Source organism: Daphnia pulicaria, chromosome 5, assembly GCF_021234035.1.
Source record: "Daphnia pulicaria isolate SC F1-1A chromosome 5, SC_F0-13Bv2, whole genome shotgun sequence".
Lineage (NCBI taxonomy): Eukaryota > Metazoa > Arthropoda > Branchiopoda > Diplostraca > Daphniidae > Daphnia > Daphnia pulicaria.
The window spans coordinates 2,675,277-2,696,780 of record NC_060917.1 but is presented as its reverse complement, the minus strand read 5'-3'; the positions used below and the strand labels follow the sequence as shown (position 1 = coordinate 2,696,780).

The following is a 21,504-nucleotide window of genomic DNA, read 5'->3' as shown; positions in this document are numbered from 1 at the left end:
TTTTTACATCCGTACGTTTGAAATAAATAGGAAATAAGCGGAAATAAGTCAAATTATGCTGGAAAATGGTACTTTGCGATGTCCCCCTAGTGGCTGGACTCAATAGTCAATTTGGCACAGTTTGAGGGTTTGAGTTTGAGGGTGAAAATGATGGCTTTCTGTGCTTTAAATTTTTAGAGTTTTTGGCTTGCTTGACAGCCTTGACTACACTTGCTCACTTGTTGCAATTTGTAAATAAACAATAAGGCCAACTCGGTAGTATGGTATTTTTCCGTATGGTATGTGTCCCCCTAGCCGACGGACTCAATAGTCAATTTGGCTATTGGGTCCAGGAATCCGGGACCCAATAGGTGCGACCTATTAGTTGACGGTAGGTTGCACGACTTTCACGTTTGCTCTGACTGTGAGTTGATTACTTAATTTTATAGATCATGGCGGTAGTCACTGGAATTTCTTCGATTACTACTAGGACGGTGAGGTCTATACCTTGTTCGACACGAGATCTTTTCTCTTCTGACACCTCGCTCACCAATTCGACTACTTGTTTTCGATTTTGGTATCTTGTCCAGGCACTTGTTTGGTAAACATTGTTTTGTTTCGATTCGAATTTGTCGGGCGTAGCGAACGCCACCACCAAGGTGCGGTTGAAAATAAAAATAAAAAAGCCATCTAGCGACAAAGTCTTTTTGGAGCGAAAACAGTGAAAACGGAAATGACTTTGAGAAAGCAATTTAACATCTATGAATATCATGATCACATTATGATCTATCAACTAAAAGTTAATAAATCTGCATGATACATTTGTGAAATGGTTACTATAGCACTTTTTCTAATGAATGGTAATAAGAAGTTTACAAGTGGTGAGACTGGTGACTAAACAATGACAGTAGGATAGATTTTAAAGGGGTAATATTTTAATTGCATCAAATTTAAGAAAAAATACAAAAATGTTTAGTCAAGGTTCAAGGGTCAACGTGCGAATGATATTTGGTAGGAGAAAAACCATCACAGTGACACACAGCAACTCTGTTCCAATACAGTCGACCAGTGATTCCACTAATATCACCTCGATAAATTACTCCGGAATCTGAATCGTCATAAATAATCTCAAGTTTGATTTAGTTATTATTTCCTCCAAATTTACCCTGTTTACCTCGTTTCCAAAAGGTAATTCGATGAAGTTTTTTAAACAGATTTTCAGCTTGTGGATCTTGACGGAATCGAATTTGATTGAGAGCGTGGAGTCGGCAATATAGTTCGGCGTCTATAGCCGTGTCAGACATGCCTTCCATTAAAATCCATTGCTTGTTTAGCGAGACACTCTCTTGAATCTAAACAAGAACATTTTAATTCAACTTATTCTAATAATATTAATAAGTAATACGCTCAAGAAAAGGTTAAACCTTTTGAATGATCACAGTCAGCCGTGTTATTATAGACTGAGTATTAATGGCTTCTATCAATGAGCTTAAAACGGCTAATTTGTTGGCGACATCCTCCTGGTTATTTGATACACTCTTGCCTTCATCACGAACAAGGTTACTGTTGATTGTTATAGTCTGTTGAACAGCTTTGAAAACTGTCTCAATCGCTGTTTTGACTTGGATTTCATTAATGGGTACTGGGGAGGTAACCTCACCAGAGAAAAATCTAATGAAAGAAAATGCAATGAATTGTGAATGAAATGAATCGGCCGAAACAAATTATTTAACTAAATTACGACAGTGAATTTAAAATCTCGAGTGGCAAATTATCAAAGGTCGTGGGCAACTTCTTTTGCAGCACCATAAGAAGAAATTGGCGAAGTTTATCGACAGAATGTTTCGACAGGGACGGACATTCTAAGGTATCCGGACTCCACAGAAGCTGATTCAAAAAATTCTGCAACCCTGTTCATAGTAAACAGTTCACGAGTTCACTTTAGATTTATCAAAACTAAACACAATCATATTCTGACTTACCTGTATCCGGATTAGGTTTCCCTTCATAATCGGCATAAATAGTTTTGCGCATGAAGTGAGTAACGACTTTAGCGAAGCGCTCGTGCCAAGACTGATGCAACGGCGGATGAATTTTAGGATCTTGAGTTGATGCGCTTTTGGTAGATGAAATATCGAAAGGAAAAAACGGCCAATAAGTAAATAGGCCGTTTAAGACGGAATCCATAAAATAGGCCGACACAGAATTGTATGATGTAGAAGCGACTAGCAGGCCACCCAATGCTTGACTTATTAAAAGAATTTGTTCCTGCTGTGACTTTTGTTGTTCGGACTATGAGGAATTAAAATTGTTCAACTCAGCTGTTGATCTAAGACTTCATTACGGAAAGTTACCTGGTTCGACAGTATCAAACGATCATTTAATAATTCAATCAAACCGTACAGTTGACCAAAAAGAGTGGCATCAAAGTTCAGACGAAGTTCGACATGAGATGGACACCTAAAAATAGAATCAATTTTATAACACAGAAAATATAAAACCTATATCGTCCTGCTGGACTTACTGGTTACGTTTGATTAGGCGGTTCCGTTCCAGTTGAATCATTCTAAATTTGTCAAGTACTTCAGGTACAATTACCTCATTTCCTCGAAGTGGTAAATAGGTTTTGTCATCTATCTACAATATACATTTGACATCACATCGATGTAATCAAATAATAAAACTTAATAAATACCTTATAAAGAAATGCATTCAGTGACATGGCACCGCTAAACTGCAATGAAGTGAACATCAGAGCTGAGCGTCCCATTGAAAACTCGTCAGGAACCACGTCGCAGGATCCCAAATTTGCAAGCATCATCTCCGGTAAAGCTGTTTTAGGAAATATTCAAGAAATTAATGGCAAATACTTAATCTAGCAAGGCTAGTGTACATTACCAGAACAATCAAGAAAAACCGGAATAACGGCAAAGTTGTTTTCAACATTCAAATCTTCCAACTCTAAGCGAAAAACCATCCAAGCTTCACCGCATATGCTGGTCGATAAAAACTGCAAAACACTGGAGTTCAGAAGCAACTTCTGGCCGGGATTGATGGCTAAAAGAAATTTTAATCAAAATGCGAAATACTCTAATCAACCATTTTGGAATTATCTGGTCACTTACCCGACGAGCTATAATCCAATTCCACGTCAATTAGTTGGTCTCGATGCAAAATTTCATCTCCCAAACGATGTCGTACAGTCTTGTAACTCGCAACGCTAAAAATTGTAATACAACCCCATGACATTTTCAATTTCATTCTTACTGCTACGACACTCAAGCAAGCGCAAACCCTTTAATAAGCAACGAGTGCTTTCTCGGCGTAATGTGAACCATAACTTTAGGTAAACTTGGGCTGGTACGGCGTAAAAAGGATGTTTTGGATTCGTCCGCATTTGCTAAGTAAATTTTCAAACCTAAAAAAATAAGTCGTTCAACACGACCAAGAAATTCAGTTATCTTCCTAGAAAAATTTATGAAATGAACACAAATACCTAATAACTGTTGAAGGATAGGAATGCTAATTATTAGCGTCATGTTATTACTGAATATTCCGCTGCTAAGCGGGAAAGAATTCAACTCGACGTACAGGGCTAGGTCTACGTCGGCTGAAACGACACATAAAACAAATGAGGTGACCGAACGACGTCTAAAAGTTCATTTAAATGTTACCATTTTCACACGTAACTTGAAAAGGCCATGCTATTTTTGCCACCAGCGACTTGTTGTTAACGGATGAATGGTTCCACAATGCGGCTATCAGAAACATCTGCCCACAAGTTTCAGTTGGAAGAACCAAAGATGTATTCCGCAAATCAAACTGAATCTCAGTTGCATTAGCCTTGATTTGTTGATTGTTAGCACTGGCATCTAAACGAATGAAATAAACGAATTTTAATTGCAAGGAAGAGAACTGAAAGGGAAGGGATCATTTATGAATACTTGACGAGTCGTGATCAAAAAGAATTCGTGTTCCAGGTGGGATTTTATTAACATTTAGTGTAACCTCTTCCATGTGGCTGATTTCATCTGAAATCGTTGAAAGCAAAAACTTCAAGGTGTAGTTTATGTTGATATCATCTACCGTGGAGGCCTTGGCATTTCGCTGAACCTGAACTTTGAGTACTACATCGCAGATGTCCTAAAAAAACAAATTTGTAACAGAAATGTCAAGTCACCCTACTGAATTTAATTATGTTTTAGTATTTTATGTCTTACTGAAATGCGATCAGCTGTCGTAGGTACAGCGATATTCCATTTTGAAACATCAGAACAAATATCCGCGTCACCAAAATCCAATATAAGGTCATTCGTCGCTTAAAAGAAACAATAACTTTGATATTATTTAGATTTTACAACTATTTGGAATTCCCCTTCACCTTTGACGCTGACTTGCATTAATAATAGGAGATACATCAATAAGCGCAAATAGATTTCGTTCATTTTGAAATAAATAAATTCGTAAATATGAAAGGAGAATCAAGTGACAAGCTAACAAAATAAAAGGACAGTTGGATATTCCTCGGGAGAGAAGAGCAACTTTTTAGCGCACAAACCAATAGATAACTCGTTCAAGTCTGAAAGGGTTTACCTCGTTTACCTTCTTTCTGGTGGTACTCTGACTTTCACGAAATATTGATAATCGACCGTGCGAAAACTCCCATAGTAACTAACCAGCAGAAATTATAGTACAGCAAGAAGTTACAGCCTAATAGATCTTATTACTTGCTAACAACATACACAGTAACCCCACAACAAACCGTTGCTATCAACACCTCCCCAACGCTATTGCGAAAGACAGCTAAACACACAAACATACTATACATTATAGAATAGCCTATAGGCTTAACTTCATAGTCCATCATGTCAATCGAAGGTCATATTTTTGCCTTTACAATAGGAGCCATCATAGATTGAAGGACAATACACAGACGCATAGTTACGATTTTCAGATGGTTCACATGACCCAGGTGCTAAAACTCGAACGTGATCGATGGTTGCTAAGGTGATGATAGAGCAAACATACATGGATACTCTACCCATATCGTTACTATCATGCATCGTAACAAGTCAAGTGAGAGCTCTGCTTACATTTTATTATTTTTATTAACATATAATTTACCGTCACACTATTCTTGTTAACGTAACGGATATTTCAGGTAGCACTTGGATGGTGCAGAAATTAATCGAGCGTGATCACATGAATCATCATTATCGACGGCTTCATGTAGCTCAGTCCCACTTGCATCTGAGTAATTACCGGAATTCGACCGTTTCCAAAAATCGACTCTCTAAATCTACCAACGATGTACGTTTCGAAGATTCTTTGCGGGACGTCGAGAAACGAATGGCTAGTGATTTTTGTTTGAATGTCTCACCTCCCGCCTCGGAAAAGAAAAAGGAAATCTCCGATAAGACGCTCGACGTTATGACTCGACACTCAAAATACTTTACACAACCGAAACATTTTACACCACGACTTGTACGCAAAATCGTTAGACCTAACACTTCACCAACCACTCGCCCACTTTCTGCTGTACGCCCGATGAAATTGGAGGCCACCGAAAATGTCCCAGTTAAAATGGTGAGCAGTGCACGAAAAACTAAGAAGGTAATTATCCCGGAGAATTCACAACGCAACGTCTCCGACGACTCTGCTTTTGGAGATGAACAATCCATAGAATCTTCAATAAGCTCATCTAGCAGTGAAAGTTCAGAGGAAATGGATGTTTTCAACATCAAAGAATGGCTAAGAGAACAGTAAGCTAACTCCAAAAGGAACACGTATTAGAATAAAGTCTTACTTGCTGATTGTGTTTGATTCACAGGGAAGAAGAGAACTGCTACATGCAGCTGATGTGTGACATCACGGCAGACCTTCTTCAGAGGAGTCTCTGCACTAATGGAAACATGAAGGAGATCATAGCGATCTATATAAGAAAATCAAGAAAGAAATTTTCAGTAACGAGCTCATTTCTAGTCCTATTTTAGTTTTCTTGCATAAAATAATTTTATTATTTTTAAAATTATTTTTAGGTAGGCAGGGAGATTTTGATGAAAAGACTTTGTGAGGATTTAATGATACCTAATGATAACGGCTTCGACGGACAATTCTATGGATCCAAATGTACAGTGGGGTCTACTACCTATTCATATCAAACCCGTCGAGATAAACAAGAAGATATTAGGATATTTTACAACGAAATCAAAACTACGGACAACTTACCCGAAGTTGCAATTAATCAAAATGAGGTTGTACCTGACAAAAACCATCGTTACGAAAACGTGGCAGTAAAACGCCCGTCCATCCTTAAATCTCAAACATCGAAATTGGAAAGTCCGGAACTTGACTGGTTTGAAGATAAGCCATGTGCTCCCCTAAAGAACGAAGAAAACGCGTTAAAAAATTTGGCAAATTCACAGCAAGCAGCACAAACGATAAATAATACTTGCCAGAAGTCGGACATTCCGGATCTTGATGGATACTTTTCGGATTTCACCAACGACACGGATAACGACATTGAAGAAGAATTTGATTTCGATTAAACGAATCAATTTTGAACAAACCTTTTTATATTCCGTAAAACTTAATAGTTCAATTGTACATTGTCGCAAGTATAACTTCACCCTTCATATTCCACAAAACCCGCACCAACAACCCAACCCCCCAACCAACAACTGCTATAAGCCGATGTAGATAGGTTGGTTTGAAACACATTTGATGCACACTATAACAACCTTTAATATGCATCATTTAAATTTACTTAAAAATACTATACATTCTGTTGATATAATAACCTTGCAAATTTTCATGTTTCAACATTGTGTCCTGTAATTCTTTACGGAGGTGTGCACATTTCAAAACTGAAGCCTACGTTCAAAATGGAATACACTTCATTTTTTGCCAGGTCTAATGTAGACAGTTTCTTGTCTTCCATCCAGTTTGGCGGCATACCTCGCTAAGGTGAACAGCAGGTCAGATAAACTAAACACGAGTAATTTTTAATAAGAATAGATGAAAAAAGAATTGGATGAAAAGTAATAAGAATATAACGCGGCTTTATTCCTACCGATTGACGTATTTAAGTGTTTCTGGGTTTATATGTTGCTCTCGAACAATGGGTACAATAGCTCTTTCGGCTCTTCGACAAACTGTTCGAGCAACATGAAGTGACGAGCTTGCTTTTCCTCCACCCTGTGTATGCAAAAAAAAAAAAAAACAACCATAAACATGCTACCTGGCAATAAAATAAAGTTTCAGATATATTACTGGCAGAATAAAGTTTTCCAGAGGTGGAAGGTGATTAGTGTAAGAATCTATCCATTCTTCTACTTCCTCAACATGCCCAGAGTCAAATTCTGTTTTCTTCAAATGTGCTTCACGAGCTGAAGAATATGGTGTTGCTATACAGGCATTTACATCTTGCAAAATACACTGGATTCTTTGAAGATGGTCAGTGTATGGGTGGCCATTTTCCAAACCAAATTCTCTTGCAAGCCTTATTGTTTAAATATATATTTGTAGAATATGTTGGTTGAATTGTGGTTAATCACAATAATTTTCTTACCCTATACAGGAAGCAAGTTCGTCCACTGCACCTAGTGCCTGAAATATGTTATCATCCTTAGCACGCCTTTCTCCCGTAAATGTTGATGTCATTCCACTATCTCCAGTTTTTGTGTATATTTTAAGAAATCCTTTTGATGTGGGTGGTATACTTTTATCTTTGGATGAGGAACTGTACAAACTGGACAAATTGATTCAAAGAATCAATTATTAAAAATAAATTACTTTTGATTATTCATTTCAAGATTTTACCATGAATTGGATCCGATGAAAACAGCATTATGTTGAGAAAACATTAATGGTATTTTTTGAATAAAAGTAAAACGTTTACTTATAAGAAACCTAGCCATTTTTCAAAAGTAAATATTGATTCTAAATTTTATTTTTTATTTCTGAACCGTTCTGAACACACGAATTTGTCTCTCAACTTGATCATATATCGTCTGCTTTATAACAACGTTGAAAATTACATTAAATGAAAAATCAACAGGTTGATTCGATTTCTATCTAGTTAATTCTTAGTTGATTAGTTCATACAATTTTAACTTTTGTACTATTTAACTAAAGTAATAAATAAATACGAGTTTTTTTATTGTCAATTTTCATAAATAAAAATTTTAGCTTGCAGAAATTGCAACACGGCACTTGCTGAAGCACTGGCTGAAGTGGCATAGCGACACTAGAACGTATTGCCACTAGAACTTTAAGAATCCGACACTAGAACGCGACACTAGAACTACAAATTTTTTAACGCGTCACTAGAACGCGGCACTAGAACTTCAAGATTTTAGGGCCGACACTAGAACTTATCAACCCCGACACTAGAACGCGACGCTAGAACGGCGACACTAGAACGGCAACAGGGCCGACACTAGAACGGCGACATTAGAACGCGACGCCAGAACGGCGACACTAGAACGCGACACTAGAACGGCGACACTAGAACGGCGACACTAGAACGGCAGCCGGGCCGACACTAGAACGGCAGCCAGGCCGACACTAGAACGGCAGCCGGGCCGACACTAGAACGGCAGTCGGGCCGACACTAGAACGGCGACACTAGAACGGCGACGCTAGAACGGCAGCAGGGCCGACACTAGAACGGCGATAATATTAACGGCGTCACTAGAAAAACGTCACCCTAAAAGAGGATGTTGCGATCGGTTGTTAATATAAATAGAGGGAAATTTACAAAAAGAATCCAAGATCGGATGAAATAAAAACAAAAAAAATCATCTTTCTTGAATGTGGATTAAGTAACATCAACAGTTTTTTTTTTACTCTTTTGATTGTATTTAGGCCTACATCATTACACATCATCGTTTTTGTTGGGCAAAGTAACAGGATTAATAAAATAGAATGAAAAAGAAGTTTCGATTGTGCAGAATTGTTTCTCAGTAAATGGTCTTCTGTAGAATTGCTTTATAGCATAGTTGAGAAAATATCCGAGATACTTCGGCGCCCATTAAACTCGATTCCGGAAGCAATCATTATTTTCACTGGACTTTTGTCCACAGCTTTCCTAGGGAGGCTTTTAAAAGCGCATGAATGGCTTGGAATGTTAACCGTCATCATGGGTCTGAGTGTGGTGGGCTCTTCCGATTTCATCTTTGGCTCTGGTAGCAGCAACAACTCAATCAACAGCATTATCACTGGTGATCTGCTGATTGTTATGGCGCAAATCGTTACAGCCAGCCAAATGGTATGGGAAGAGAAATTTGTTACCAAACACAATGTGCCATTGTTGCAGGCCGTCGGCTGGGAGGGTAATTTTGGTTTTGTAACCCTGTCCCTCTTGCTTATTCCTATGTATTTCCTTCGTGTGGGACCTCCATTTAGCTCTAATCCTCGTATGCTCCTTGAAGATGCTCTGGATGGTTTCATCCAAATGCGTAATAACCCAATGATTATTCTCGCCATGTCAGGTATTTATTTTCTATTGTTTTTCAGCCTTCAATCCCTCATTGTCATTTCTTTCTAGGTACTGTGATAAGTATCGCATTTTTTTATTTCGCTGGTGTCAGCGTCACAAAGGAATTGTCAGCGACCACTCGTATGGTTCTGGATTCGGTACGAACGCTTGTTATTTGGAGCGTAAGTCTATCTCTTCAATGGCAACAATTTTATTGGCCTCAGGTATGAATCATATATAAATTAGTTTTACCGATTAAATACTAATCAAAACTTTGTAAAGAAAAATCTAATTAATGTGACGCTTTTATTACAGATTATTGGATTTGCTTTGCTTGTGATGGGCATGGGCTTGTACAATAACATTATCAACGCTTCGATTTGCAAGTGCCGCCGCGGATCGGACTCGGAGCCACTTTTAGGGGTTAATGAAGACCAATCCATCAATGAGGAAGAAGGAAGACCTAGTGTTATCCACTAGTCTCGCAATATTATTTTTCTCTTCGTCAAAGTTTCTCTATATGCTTTTCTCAATTCATAGCGGTAACTCCTCATATTTTTTTTCCTTTTTTCCTCCAAACGACGGAAAATTTGCAATCGTTTCGTTACTAGTGCAGTCTCGTTCAGCAAAATTAATGCGTATTTAAAAAAAATGAATTGGGACGAGAATTATTTCCTGTTGGTTTCATATCGTGGAACTACCAGATTCTCTTTCATCGTCTGTCTTTCATTAAATGGCGGGTCTTCCTTGATGAAAATTAACAATAGATTATCGTGTGTAGGCGATTGATGTTTATCTTGTTGATTATCTCCTTATAAACAATGAAAAAATTAGGAACTACCACGTCGGGTTTATTGTGGAAAAGACTAGACAATACTAATTATACGAATGCACAGATTTTACAACCATCCTAACTGTTGTTACTTTTTGTCCAACGAACACGTCCGATAATCCTTTATAGTTTAGGAAAAGAAGAAGAAGTAGACCGAGTCGAGAACAAGGCGCAAATCAAACATACCGCGTCTAGGCACTTCACTTATAATTTGATTCAATCTGTGTCTTGCAAGTCCTTTGGGCGTGTCATCGTCAACAGCATCGGCACCACTTAAAAAAAAAGATAAATTTAACAACTGAAGTGTGAGCAATATAGCAAATCTATTATTAAATACCTCGCTCGGACGGCAAACTGTGAGACCAAAAACTTTGAAAGATCTTCCAAAATAGGCTGAGAGTGTAGAGAGACGAATTGTTGTCGGCAGATCTGAAATTTAAAAAAAAAAAAATACAGGGGAAAGATGAATAAACAACAAATCTGGAATGCAAGGTTTTTTAAATATCACCTTATTCATTTCTGCCACAGTGCAAGGGTGAGTCCAGAAACAATCGTGAATGGACGCAACAGTGATGCCTTTTCGTTGGCAATAGAGCGCCGTTAGCATCATGTGGCTCGAGTCCGAGGAGTGAATAAAGTTTGGTGGGAATGCGTTGCGTTGTTTAATCGCATTCGGTCGACTGTCAACATAAACTATTAGAATTTCTGGGAATGATAAAAAAAAAAATACCCAATTTACATTGCTTCGTAAGGATTATTGTTGTACGACTGCACAGCTGGTAACCCAATCGGAGTGATCCATTCGACACTTTCTCCGGCGACGGTTGAAATCAATTTAGCACTTTCAGTAAACCAGTCTTGAATATCTTTAGCCGACGTAAACCTTGTAAACTTTGAAATGTTTTGTCAGCTAAATAAACAGATTCAACTTGAACTTGTTCAGGTGTTAGATTCGGTAGTTCTGTTTAGGCAGAAGCCAATGAAGTTAGTAATTTACCCAAAAATATCAGAATCGTGTACTGTACACCACAAAAATTATGTACCTTTAAGCTGTTTGGCAATTTGTAATCGGGCACCGTATTACCGCGTGACACCGTATACTGTCGTCATTACTGTTTGCTTGATGATCTTTCGATTGATCAGTCCAGCAAGAAGTTGAGCAATTTCAACATTATTCGCAGCATCTTTGGAACGTTCCCTTTCAACCTATATTTAAAAAACAAAACAAAAAATTAATTCTCTGTAAAAAGCAAACAATCGAAAGTATTGTGTACTAGATTGGCCACGTTGCTGTAAACGTCTTGTGGTCTATCAGTCGGTGTTAAATTGACGCTTTCGGCTCCAACTGTATCTCGCCCTAAAGCTGCATAATGTTGTAATCCATTACACGATCCGTCTTGATGGATAGGTAAGTGACAAACATAAGCTTCCAGTCCTTCTGGACATCTTAATGCATTTGCGACTTCCATACAAGCTGCTAAGGTTTGCCACGGTTCATCTGAATTGACCCACCATTGTCTTCCCTGTATTGTTGTTAAAGTTTCAACAGTTAAAAAAAAATAAATGATAATAAATCTTGGCAAGTCTAACCGTTAAAGGATTATCAGCTGAGTCGAGAATTTCCGGCATTATTTTCTCGGCATAGGCATGACGTTCACTAATCGGCTCCCTTTTCTTCGTACCAGTCAAATATATCACCTGCAGTTTTAACCAGTTGAAACCGTCAGCACCCAAAGGTTTACGGGTTTCATCGTCCATCCACTCGAGTTCGTCGATTATTTCCGAGAAAACGCTGCGGATATTTTTGACCATCTCGTTCATCGATTGGCGCCGCCTCTTCAAAATATTCGCGGACGTACATGGCGCCAACGGCATTGCCAAAACTGTAAACGAAAAATAAAAAGAGGACACGAGTTTAGTCCGGGTTAGTCAACAAGAAATAAACAAACAGAGAAAAGAGCAAAGGACAAAATGTGGCGGAATCAAATAAAAATGGGCGTGTCTTCTTCATCTTACATTTTGCCTTTTGATTTTTTGGCTCTGTGCCAGACAACAAACACACAAAGAGGGATATGCAAATATAAAGAAAAATAAAATAAAAGACAAGTTTTGAATTAACGAGTTTCTTTTGGGATGAGGAGGAAGATTTGGTTACCTGCCGGACACGAGGTAAGTGCACTCCTCCCAGTGGGGTTTTCGTTCAGTTGTGCAGGTCAAGACGGCGGAATATTTCAGCTGCAGATTTCTAGCAGCTTCGTTCAAGTAGCCGACAGACGCCGAGGAAACGCGCCACATCTAATAATTGACCAAAGTCCTTGAGAAAATCAAATCAAAATGTTGTGTTGTTAATGAAAAACCTCGTGAAAAACGCTGGATGATGATGGATGTTGTACCCTCTCAGGAGTTTTGGCCAGCAAATCAACCAGCTTGGGGAAATAGTCGGGCACATCGACAACGACGCGCTCGTTTTCCGTCAGGACGTGATGCGGGGCCAGGATCGTGTTCATGTAAGACCAGCCAAGGGATTTCGGGTAATTTGAGGCTCAATTCTTTAATAGTCATGGGATTGTAAAGTTTGTTGGCATCACGGCGCTCCACCCTCGGCAAATTGATCTGTTTTTATTTTCGGTCGGGAAGGGTATAGCAATCAAAATTAATGATCCCGCCGTTTTTTTTACTACGTACACAGCTTAGAGGGAGAAAAGGGAGAAAAGAGGCTTTGAAATAGAAGAATTACATTGGCATGCTTGATTTCAAATTCCAGCGCTTCCGTCTGTTGCTTGGTTGCGGTATCCTTATCCTTATCGCTCCCAGAAGTTGGCTAAACCGACTTGATAATCGAGGTAAGCTTTGACGTCCTTGTCTCCGAGACCTTTGATCAGATATTCCCGGCTCAGTTCCAGAGTGGCTTGATCCAACTGTCCCAACGAAATAATAAGCGAATCATCAACCATTCAATATTTCTGACGAGGTGAAATGATGGCAATAGGGGCGAAATTATTTACGTCAATAATACGCGAAGTCGAGTTCTTCAGGTCGGTCGTGACGGAAAAGTCGACAAAGTAGTCGATCGAGTAGCCGGCCAGACGGAACTTGTAAATCGTCGTCGCCCCAGCTGTCGCCAACGACGACCGGCCAGCCGCCAAACTGGTCAAGGACCTCCTTGAGCGGCGCCAGGCCCACCTCCTCCGCCCGGGTCTTATTGTTCAAACACGACTGGAAGAGCTGCGATTCAAAACGGAATTATTTATCCATCCAGGCCGGCACATCAAAGAAGAAAGAGATGGTTTTAAATACGTACTTTCTTGATCAGCTTGAACGGCTCAGCAGCGTCCGTTTCTTTGGTGGGCCTCTCGATGAGCGACCGCAGCTGCTCCGTCACTTCGTCGCTAATCAAACTGAAAGTCGTCACGCTCGACTGGTCGTCCGGAATCACGTTCCTCGTTTCGAATCCGCCGCAAGCGAACGAGTAGAAATCCTCGCAAGGATCCACCGTCTTGTCCATGTTTTTCAGGATCTCGGCCGCTTTGATTTAGAATTCAAATTAGTTGATTTTCACAAGGAAAGTAGATGGGACAAGTTAATTTGTACCTGCCAGGACGCAGCCGGAAGTGTTGCAAACGTCGCGGTTGGCGCTTTTGGCCGAAGGATCGGCGTCGGATTTGGTGGCCTTGTCCAAATCGAGAACTTTGTGACTGCTGACGGTAAAGGCTGCGGCAGAGGACGAGACCATGGCAAGAGTTTCACTATCGAACACTATTTCAAGATGGCAATGGGGATATTGGGGTTTATAAACAGATCAATCTCATCAAAAAAATAATAATTTAATAACCAAAAAATTGAGAATTGGAAAAATAGCCGAACCTTTTGAGGGGTCGTTTTGCTGGCCTCGGTAGATGAAAGCGGCCATGGCGATAGCCAATCCGACGGCCACAAAGACGACGACGGTGGCGCAAAGGGATAGGCGTCACTCTAGACGAGTCCTGCGCTCCGCAGAAACAGTCAACTGGGAACCCAATTGGATAAATTTTTCTTTTAATGAAAAGCCATGAGGAACTGCATATCAGGCATTGGGTGATAGCTCGACGATGTAACAGGATCGATGCGATAGAATTTGCGATCGCAAGTTCCATTTCTGCCATATTTCTTACGTTCTTTAGGCTGTAGGGCGTAAGCGCGACACACACACACAATTCTTTTCTCCTTTCCAACACCACCACCAAACACACACTCAAATAGTTCGATGGCTTTTTCGGACAGAATGACAGTCACAAAATTGTTCAATCACTAGTTGACATCTTGACGCAGTCGAGGTGATCACTTATTCAGGGGGCAAATCAACCATTGTGTGTGAATAGTGTTGGAATAAAAACAGATGGCCGTAAGACCAAGTCGACGTTTCATCCAGACTCGGTATGAGATTGTACTGAGCTTGATCATCAGTGGGTTTCTTTTTTTTAGGCATATCACGTTAGAGAAACGTATTTTCGTTTTTTGCCGTTATATTTCATGGAGTCCTCGGAATACATTCCAAGAACTATGTGATGTTTATGCGACGCATGTGCCTTTGTACAAGGCTTTGAAGACAGTATACTACAATCCATTTATACTTTCGTTATGCTATGAAAGGACATTCGACGAACGAGATGGCACTTGTTGTCTGACGATCGAGGAAACATTATTCTCCAATGATTCGACCCGCTTCACCTGAGTGACCTGAAAAACCTTTTCAGAAGTAACCCTTACGTAACCTTTTAAGTCGGCCGTTCCGCCAATCCAAATTTACGGACTCCATCCTGCGCCTTGCACAATGCCGCCGTCCGACCGACACAGTAGAACCAGCCACTTTGGCCGACTCGGGTTGCCCTTAATCCCATCGACAACACTCCTCACTGGATAAATGTCGTGCTGAAGCTCACGGCTTGGCAGTTCGTCCAACTGTCCAAGTTGCAGACGGACAATTCCGATTTCTCACGAAGCCGGCAAAGTGTCAATTCTCCTCTGCTAATTGTTGCTCAATTGTGGTGTTAAGTCATGACAGCTGCCCAAGAATTCGTATTAGTTAGTTGGCTGGAATTGGTTCAATAAAAACAGTTTCTATTCCCATTTATATACTTGCTAGACTGTTGTTTGGTTTCTTTTGTATATGTATGCAACTAGAATTAGATTTAAATAAGGTGTTTTGCTGGAATCTAAGGGCGTTGTTTTACTCCCGTACTCTATAACATGCCCTATCTAACATGCCCTATTTTTCTTACGGGTGACGTTTTTCTAGTGACGCCGTTAATATTATCGCCGTTCTAGTGTCGGCCCTGAAATTACTGCCGTTCTAGCGTCGCCGTTCTAGTGTCGGCCCGACTGCCGTTCTAGTGTCGGCCCGGCTGCCGTTCTAGTGTCGGCCTGGCTGCCGTTCTAGTGTCGGCCCGGCTGCCGTTCTAGTGTCGGCCTGGCTGCCGTTCTAGTGTCGCCGTTCTAGTGTCGCCGTTCTAGTGTCGCGTTCTAGTGTCGCCGTTCTGGCGTCGCGTTCTAGTGTCGGGGTTGATAAGTTCTAGTGTCGGCCCTAAAATCTTGAAGTTCTAGTGCCGCGTTCTAGTGACGCGTTAAAAAATTTGTAGTTCTAGTGTCGCGTTCTAGTGTCGGATTCTTAAAGTTCTAGTGGTAATACGTTCTAGTGTCTACATGCCGCTGAAGTAGATGTATGAGTAGCGCTGAACATTCATGATTTCGGTTTTCTTAAGGTAATAAATTTGGTTTTCTGAAGATATTCGAGAGTACTGAAAAGTTCTTTTCATTTGTTCAGTTTTCGGCTCAAAAGAGTCGTTTTCGGACATATCGCCTCGCATAGTCACATGAAGGTAAGTGATCGCAAAGTTACACCGAAGTCTATTGCACTAGATTTAGTTACCAAGCCGCGAATACACCATGATTCAGCCAATTCACTTACCTTCACCAAAACGTTATCCCTCCAACAAACAATTTCAAGCTACCGCTGATTTCCGCCCAACGACATTAGCAGCAAAACAAAGAGCGCAATGGAATCGATCAAATGTTGTACTTACGAGTCATTGGCAACGGAATTTTCCTTCAGACTAGATCCGACGTAGGAATCAAGCAAAGCTTGTGTTAAGGCCTTTGGATATCCTTCAAATGACAGTTTCAACTGAGTAGACTCTTTGTGTGGTGGTGCAGTTTCACCGATTGACTTCCCACTAGATTTAACATCAATCTCTCTACACAGACGAGAAAACTTCTCTAGAGAATTGCCATGACATGTCTAAAAAGATCAATCAACAATTATTACTACTGCCACATGTGCCCAATTTTACTATATTGCTTACCTTGATGTGTTTCCTGAGGTTGCCTCTTGAATTATCTGTAGTTGAAAGAATTTTTTCTTTCGACTGACAGTCACCTACCATACATTTGTATAGGGAATTTCCTGGCTTGTTTCCACATTTGTGGAATTTGAAGTACTGTTCAGGGTACTCTAAACGTTTTGTTTGTAAAGCAGTATATGAGGTGTGAACACTGTTCAGCAAATCAGGGTTTGAATCTGGACTTTCTAGGTTGTTCAATGGGTCACCATCACCAGGTGATTCCAAGTCATCTAGTTAATGCACATTTTTCACAATTAGTAATCAAAAAGAGATTTATATAACAAAGGAGTTATTACTTGTTGGTAGATCAACATTATTAACCACCAGACAATCAGTATCTACTCGATTTCTCTTTGGTGAAGGACCAGAATTGCTCTTTCGTTTCCTGCCAATGCAACAATTATCATTTTTAATTATCAATCAGTTATTTCTTATTTGTAAAATCATTCTTACCTTCTCATTTTCCAAGTGAAGTCAGACACGACACGACAAAGCTAATTTGAAAATTTACCATCAGTCTAACTGACAGCCTGTGAGTGACTGGAGTGACGAAGAAAACTAGATCGTCTGTAAAAAAACGCCACCTAAAAGCTTCGAATCTTGGCCGCTAGATGGCTATTTTAAAGAGAAACTACCGCTACCGCAAACTGAAAGTTTCTGCCGTGTTACTGCGGTTCGGTACTAAAAAAAAAGTAAGACCGCGGTAGAAGCCGGCGGTAGTACCGCGGTATTAAGTCACCGCGGTAGTTCCAACACTGCCGCTGATTTTCATCGTCAGGAGGGGCGGACGTCAGGAGTGGCGGACGTCAGCAGTAAAAGAAAAAAAAAAAAAGGTTTAGTTACAATAAAACAATTAATAGTTCGTTCAAAAATGATTCCGCTGATTGCCTGTAATATTGCCTGGACCTGCCGTGAATCCTGACAGTAATTAACCTTGCAATAAGGAATGCTAGTTGACATAATAAGAATTTAAAATTAAGAATGATTTATTCAAATTAATGAAATTTGGAAACGAAATCTTTGTTTTAACCAAGAAAAAATAATGATCAGTTAAGAAACCGGAGACGGGAGTTTTAATGGAGCATTGTAATGCTGTATCACATAGAGTTGCGTATTATTGATAATATCCTCAATCGCACGTTTCCAGGAATCGTTTATATCACTCCCCCTTCTGATGTGAAAGAAAAGTTTGATTAAACATGAAATAACGGATCGTTTGAAAACATTTTCAAATACCTTTTTAGAAAAAGAATGATTGGCTCAATCTTGTGCAATTCTTTATTATTCACCAAACTTGCGAGGAAACTAGAGACTGCTTCACAGTCTTCGTTTTCAGGTACATCAGTTGAAGAAAACCATTCAATCAACAACTGGCGAATTTCAGGCAGAGTAGTTGCACCACTCAACCCTAGTTCTTCTTTCAATACTTCAGGAGGATGAACTTGAACTTCCTTTTTCTAACATAAAATTGAACTATTCAAAATTTGCTGACCGAGAAAATTCTAAATGTTCTGTTACCTCTTCCGGGACAGCAGCAATTGGAGCTCTAACAATAGGCTGAATTTTTGCTTTAGAAGGGGCGTTCGGTTTCGTCTTCCGCTTCACTTCTGCTTTAGTCTTCCCGCTTCCCAGTTTGCTGGTAGCTTTGGCAGGAGATCGTTGAGGTTTGAATATACTTTTCCAGCCTTTGACCGGCGAGGTGGATTCGGCTTTGCGTTGTTGAATGTCTCTTTCAATTTCCGTTTTAATATCGTCAGGCAATGCTGACCAATAACTGGCGTCTATGTCCGCTACTTCTTCAATGCCGTCATAGGATACTGGATTCTCTGATCGGGAAGTGCCAGCAGAGTTCGGCGTAGGTACCGAGGAGCCATTCACAGCTGACGATGTTGTAGGTTTGATTGTAAAACTATTCACTTCACTTAAAGCGATTCCTTTTCGTTGATATTCTTGAATAATGTCGTTCTTTAAATCGTCAGGAAGCTCGTTAAAGACGGCAGAATCAATCTGAGAAGCTGAGGGAAGTTCAAAGAGAGAAGGTGGGTGTTGTGTTTCTCTTGTATCATCTTTCTTCTCCTTATCAACTGTTTTAAAACTAGTTGGTTCCAGGATTTCACGTTCCGGTTCGGTTACATCCGCCACTGTTGTTACAACTTCTTCTGGTGGCACTATCCTTGAGCGGGCTACAAAATTGAGAAGAGAGTTCTGTATCGGTTGTTTGCCTTTGGATACGTTATCCTCTACAAGTTTACTAAACTGAATGCCCATTCCCCGCAACTCGCAGCAATCAACTGAAAAGAATAATTGAGATGGGTTAGAATAATATGGTTTGTGTAGGATAAGGTATAGCGTACTACCTTTGAGTTGTTTTAAAAGGATTTGAACTTCTTTTTCGACGATTTTGGTGTCTCGAGTGGCAGAACACAATGTTGTGGATCGAGAAATGCTATCACATACTCCGTGACCCATAAATTTCGCTGTTTCTACAGGGGCATCTTTGGCGCGGATTTTGAGCTTCAAAGTCAACAGTTTTCCTCTCACCTAACGAGAAATTTAACAAAGTTAAAATTGCTTTCGCTGTTAAAAAAATGTTAAAATTAATTACGTGAATTTCTTCCATTCGTTTGGACACTTCAATGGACAGTTCTTGAACGAATTTGTGCATTTCCTGATCATTTGCGAAACGAATTCCATAATTTATATCTGCCGAAACAGATTTTCGAACGTGGTCCGTCTATGTGGACCAAACACGCAATATAAACAATTTTCAAATGGAAAACTAACGTGAGATAATAAACCTTTAGAGCGCGTTTATCTTCTCCCCGGCACATATGATATAATGTTTGTCCTTGCTTTTGACCAAATTCTTGTTGGAGCTTTCCCAAGCTTACCTGATTTTCAGAAACACAATTACATATATTTGTTTAATGAAATAGAAGCTATGTACACATACTTGCTGCATTTCAACACAAGTGCGAACGCCCATGCCATGAAGTCGATGAGCCATGGACCTTCCCACACCCGGCAGATCTTCTATTTTGTGGTCCTTCATAAATTCATTCATGTCTTTCTTGTTGATATAAAACAGTCCGTTCGGTTTGGCTTTTTTGGTTGCAAGCCTAGCCATCAGCATATTCGGGCCCATTCCGACAGAGGCGTTACACTGTGTCTTATTACAGATGACTTCTTTCAAATGAGTAGCAAACTCGGCCGGCGTGAGTCCACTTTGGCGTAAAACGGAGGTAATGTCTGCGTACAACTCATCACAGCTGACGGCTTCCAAGTCCAAAGTGTACGCGGCAACAGTATTGTACAGCGAAGTGGACACCTTTAACACGCCCACGAATGGAAAAATTAATTAAAGATTTGAAACAATTGATTGTAAATGTATTACCTCCTTGTATCCTTCAAAATCGTAAGGAATGGCAACCAGATTAGGACATAATTTCAAGGCACCTCCCATGAACATTCCATTATAAATTCCAGCTGCGCGAGCTTCGTAGCTACACGAAGCGATTTCGGACATGGAACAAGTTTCATCCAAATCCTGAAGTCGTGGAAAAACATCTGAAAGCGTAGCCACCGTATCAACAGCATTGCTGTTATTTTCAGAAAATTTCGATTTTTTGATCCAATGTTCTTTATAGCAATCAAATTCATATTCTCGATTGCTGCCTTCGCGTCTTGGAAGCGGTTTAGCGTCAGCTCTTGCATGGGTCACAACAACCGGTTTACCCACCAACGATGGATAGTTGCGCAGTCCAACCGAGACAAAGAAGCAATCCATGTCAATGTGCATGAAAACAGTTTCTTCACACTTGTGGTTTCCTAGGCAACCAGTCAAGTTCTTCCAGTTTTCAATACTTTCCATGCCTGAATTTTTAAATATTACATGTAATTGTATTAATAAAATGCTGCTATCAAAATTGTACCTGGAAAAACACCATCATTTTTCTCTCGAAGCTCAGTCACATGTCTTTTGAATAACGCTCCCATTGTGGAAATGTGGTGAAGCCTTGAGCGTTTGTAAAATTCAGATAAAAAATCGTCTTCTCCTGCGCGTTTCATTTCTCTTGAATGTCTAGTAATATCACCAGGTGGAACTGGTTCAGAGGAATGTGCTTCATCAATTTTCCTTTCTATTGCTGTTTGATTGTCATCATTTTTCTTCTGAATTGAAGCAATGTCCAACTTTTGTTGCCCTTTGTCTAACGTTAAACCAGTGTAAAGCAAATAGGGCTTCACATCCAATAACGTATTGGCTTTCAGACTTTCAACAATCCATTCTGGCTTGACAAATTTTTCGTCACCCTTGAGTTTCTTGATTTTAGCACCGCACAAGTTGGACGCAATTATATGAGTAGTAGTTTTTGAATTATAGTAATGGTGGTAAACTCCTCCATTGGCCAGCATGATGCGCTTCAGTTCTTCTGCAGTTGGACTGGTGTATCCATTGACATAAATTGCAACATTTGAAAATACATTGCTTAGTTTATCATCTTCTTGTACTTCATTGAATTGTTCATTCAAATACTGATTTTCTAGTTTAGAAATTTTAGCTGCCATATAACCCCCCTGTAAATAGTGATTCCAAATATGAATAACATAATTAGTAGTGCCAGAAGTCGAATAAGTTGTCTCACCCACTCTGCAAATCCATTATCGTCCCCATTTTTCCTTTTACCCCTTCCAGCCATCGTTTAATAAAAAAGAAAATCTCAACACTTGCAAGAAAATTTTCCACTACATTTGAGTTTGCTGTGCACGTTTGTTTACATAAATTGTTTCAAAAAATATCACTAGATGGCAGAAGAAATTGCGCATTGCCAGATATT

The 21,504-nt window shown here is 39.8% G+C and overlaps 4 protein-coding genes, 1 long non-coding RNA gene and 2 pseudogenes across 8 annotated transcripts; 1 reads left to right on the top strand and 6 right to left on the bottom strand.

Moving 5' to 3' along the window:
• Window positions 1–803: 803 nt before the first annotated feature.
• On the bottom strand, window positions 804–4,522 carry LOC124340895. Its single transcript, XM_046793674.1, has 16 exons — window positions 4,361–4,522; window positions 4,200–4,297; window positions 3,924–4,122; window positions 3,654–3,851; window positions 3,476–3,589; window positions 3,274–3,397; window positions 3,105–3,199; window positions 2,878–3,036; window positions 2,675–2,811; window positions 2,504–2,616; window positions 2,334–2,439; window positions 1,962–2,271; window positions 1,721–1,889; window positions 1,404–1,650; window positions 1,154–1,331; window positions 804–1,087 (listed from the first exon to the last, which is right to left on the bottom strand). The coding sequence occupies exons 1-16, from the start codon at window positions 4,422–4,424 to the stop codon at window positions 963–965; spliced, it is 2,436 nt and encodes an 811-aa protein (XP_046649630.1). The 5' UTR covers window positions 4,425–4,522; the 3' UTR covers window positions 804–962.
• Window positions 4,523–5,015: 493 nt separating this feature from the next.
• On the top strand, window positions 5,016–6,527 carry LOC124341116. Its single transcript, XM_046794051.1, has 4 exons — window positions 5,016–5,055; window positions 5,141–5,741; window positions 5,810–5,942; window positions 6,018–6,527. The coding sequence occupies exons 1-4, from the start codon at window positions 5,037–5,039 to the stop codon at window positions 6,525–6,527; spliced, it is 1,263 nt and encodes a 420-aa protein (XP_046650007.1). The 5' UTR covers window positions 5,016–5,036.
• Window positions 6,528–6,536: 9 nt separating this feature from the next.
• LOC124341140 lies at window positions 6,537–17,270 on the bottom strand. 3 transcript variants are annotated; one of them, XR_006918196.1, is made up of 9 exons: window positions 17,123–17,270; window positions 16,966–17,054; window positions 16,631–16,899; window positions 16,352–16,566; window positions 7,550–7,729; window positions 7,252–7,480; window positions 7,052–7,176; window positions 6,780–6,966; window positions 6,537–6,719 (listed from the first exon to the last, which is right to left on the bottom strand). XR_006918196.1 is itself a non-coding variant. In XM_046794094.1 (8 exons), the coding sequence occupies exons 1-8, from the start codon at window positions 17,128–17,130 to the stop codon at window positions 6,876–6,878; spliced, it is 1,206 nt and encodes a 401-aa protein (XP_046650050.1). In that variant the 5' UTR covers window positions 17,131–17,270; the 3' UTR covers window positions 6,537–6,875. The 3 variants fall into 3 exon arrangements, 2 of the variants coding, with proteins under 2 accessions (XP_046650050.1, XP_046650051.1); XM_046794094.1 differs by having other exon boundaries at window positions 6,537–6,966; XM_046794095.1 differs by having other exon boundaries at window positions 6,537–6,966; window positions 7,550–7,720.
• LOC124341506 lies at window positions 10,237–10,744 on the bottom strand. The gene is made up of 2 exons (XR_006918392.1): window positions 10,630–10,744; window positions 10,237–10,564 (listed from the first exon to the last, which is right to left on the bottom strand). It is a non-coding gene; the product is annotated as an uncharacterized LOC124341506 (long non-coding RNA).
• Window positions 10,844–12,600, bottom strand: LOC124341258 (annotated as a pseudogene).
• On the bottom strand, window positions 13,079–14,302 carry LOC124341274 (annotated as a pseudogene).
• A 412-nt stretch (window positions 17,271–17,682) lies between the features above and the next one.
• LOC124340839 (DNA repair protein REV1-like) lies at window positions 17,683–21,461 on the bottom strand. 2 transcript variants are annotated; one of them, XM_046793566.1, is made up of 10 exons: window positions 21,313–21,461; window positions 20,602–21,244; window positions 20,064–20,542; window positions 19,623–19,997; window positions 19,468–19,560; window positions 19,275–19,403; window positions 19,027–19,210; window positions 18,188–18,960; window positions 17,906–18,126; window positions 17,683–17,840 (listed from the first exon to the last, which is right to left on the bottom strand). In XM_046793566.1, exons 1-10 carry the CDS (start codon window positions 21,364–21,366, stop codon window positions 17,720–17,722), a joined length of 3,072 nt encoding a protein of 1,023 aa, XP_046649522.1. In that variant the 5' UTR covers window positions 21,367–21,461; the 3' UTR covers window positions 17,683–17,719. The 2 variants fall into 2 exon arrangements, with proteins under 2 accessions (XP_046649522.1, XP_046649523.1); XM_046793567.1 differs by having other exon boundaries at window positions 21,317–21,405.
• Between the last annotated feature and the right edge of the window lie 43 nt (window positions 21,462–21,504).

What these genes read in the sequence shown, in the direction of transcription:
- LOC124340895 (XM_046793674.1), bottom strand. Translation starts at nt 4,424, where the DNA reads ATGAACGAAATCTATTTGCGCTTATTGATGTATCTCCTATTATTAATG. An exon ending in GGTTTTTCTTGATTGTTCTG is followed by an intron (nt 2,812 to 2,877) that starts GTAATGTACACT and finishes TTCCTAAAACAG; the next exon opens with CTTTACCGGAGATGATGCTT. An exon ending in TGACTGTGATCATTCAAAAG is followed by an intron (nt 1,332 to 1,403) that starts GTTTAACCTTTT and finishes GTTCTTGTTTAG; the next exon opens with ATTCAAGAGAGTGTCTCGCT.
- LOC124341116 (XM_046794051.1), top strand. An exon ending in AAAGAATGGCTAAGAGAACA is followed by an intron (nt 5,742 to 5,809) that starts GTAAGCTAACTC and finishes TTTGATTCACAG; the next exon opens with GGAAGAAGAGAACTGCTACA. An exon ending in AATCAAGAAAGAAATTTTCA is followed by an intron (nt 5,943 to 6,017) that starts GTAACGAGCTCA and finishes AATTATTTTTAG; the next exon opens with GTAGGCAGGGAGATTTTGAT.
- LOC124341140 (XM_046794094.1), bottom strand. An exon ending in AATTCCGTTGCCAATGACTC is followed by an intron (nt 7,730 to 16,351) that starts GTAAGTACAACA and finishes CAATTTGTCCAG; the next exon opens with TTTGTACAGTTCCTCATCCA. An exon ending in ACACTTAAATACGTCAATCG is followed by an intron (nt 6,967 to 7,051) that starts GTAGGAATAAAG and finishes ACTCGTGTTTAG; the next exon opens with TTTATCTGACCTGCTGTTCA.
- LOC124340839 (XM_046793566.1), bottom strand. Translation starts at nt 21,366, where the DNA reads ATGGCTGGAAGGGGTAAAAGGAAAAATGGGGACGATAATGGATTTGCA. An exon ending in CTTGTGTTGAAATGCAGCAA is followed by an intron (nt 19,561 to 19,622) that starts GTATGTGTACAT and finishes TCTGAAAATCAG; the next exon opens with GTAAGCTTGGGAAAGCTCCA. An exon ending in CCTTTTAAAACAACTCAAAG is followed by an intron (nt 18,961 to 19,026) that starts GTAGTACGCTAT and finishes TATTCTTTTCAG; the next exon opens with TTGATTGCTGCGAGTTGCGG.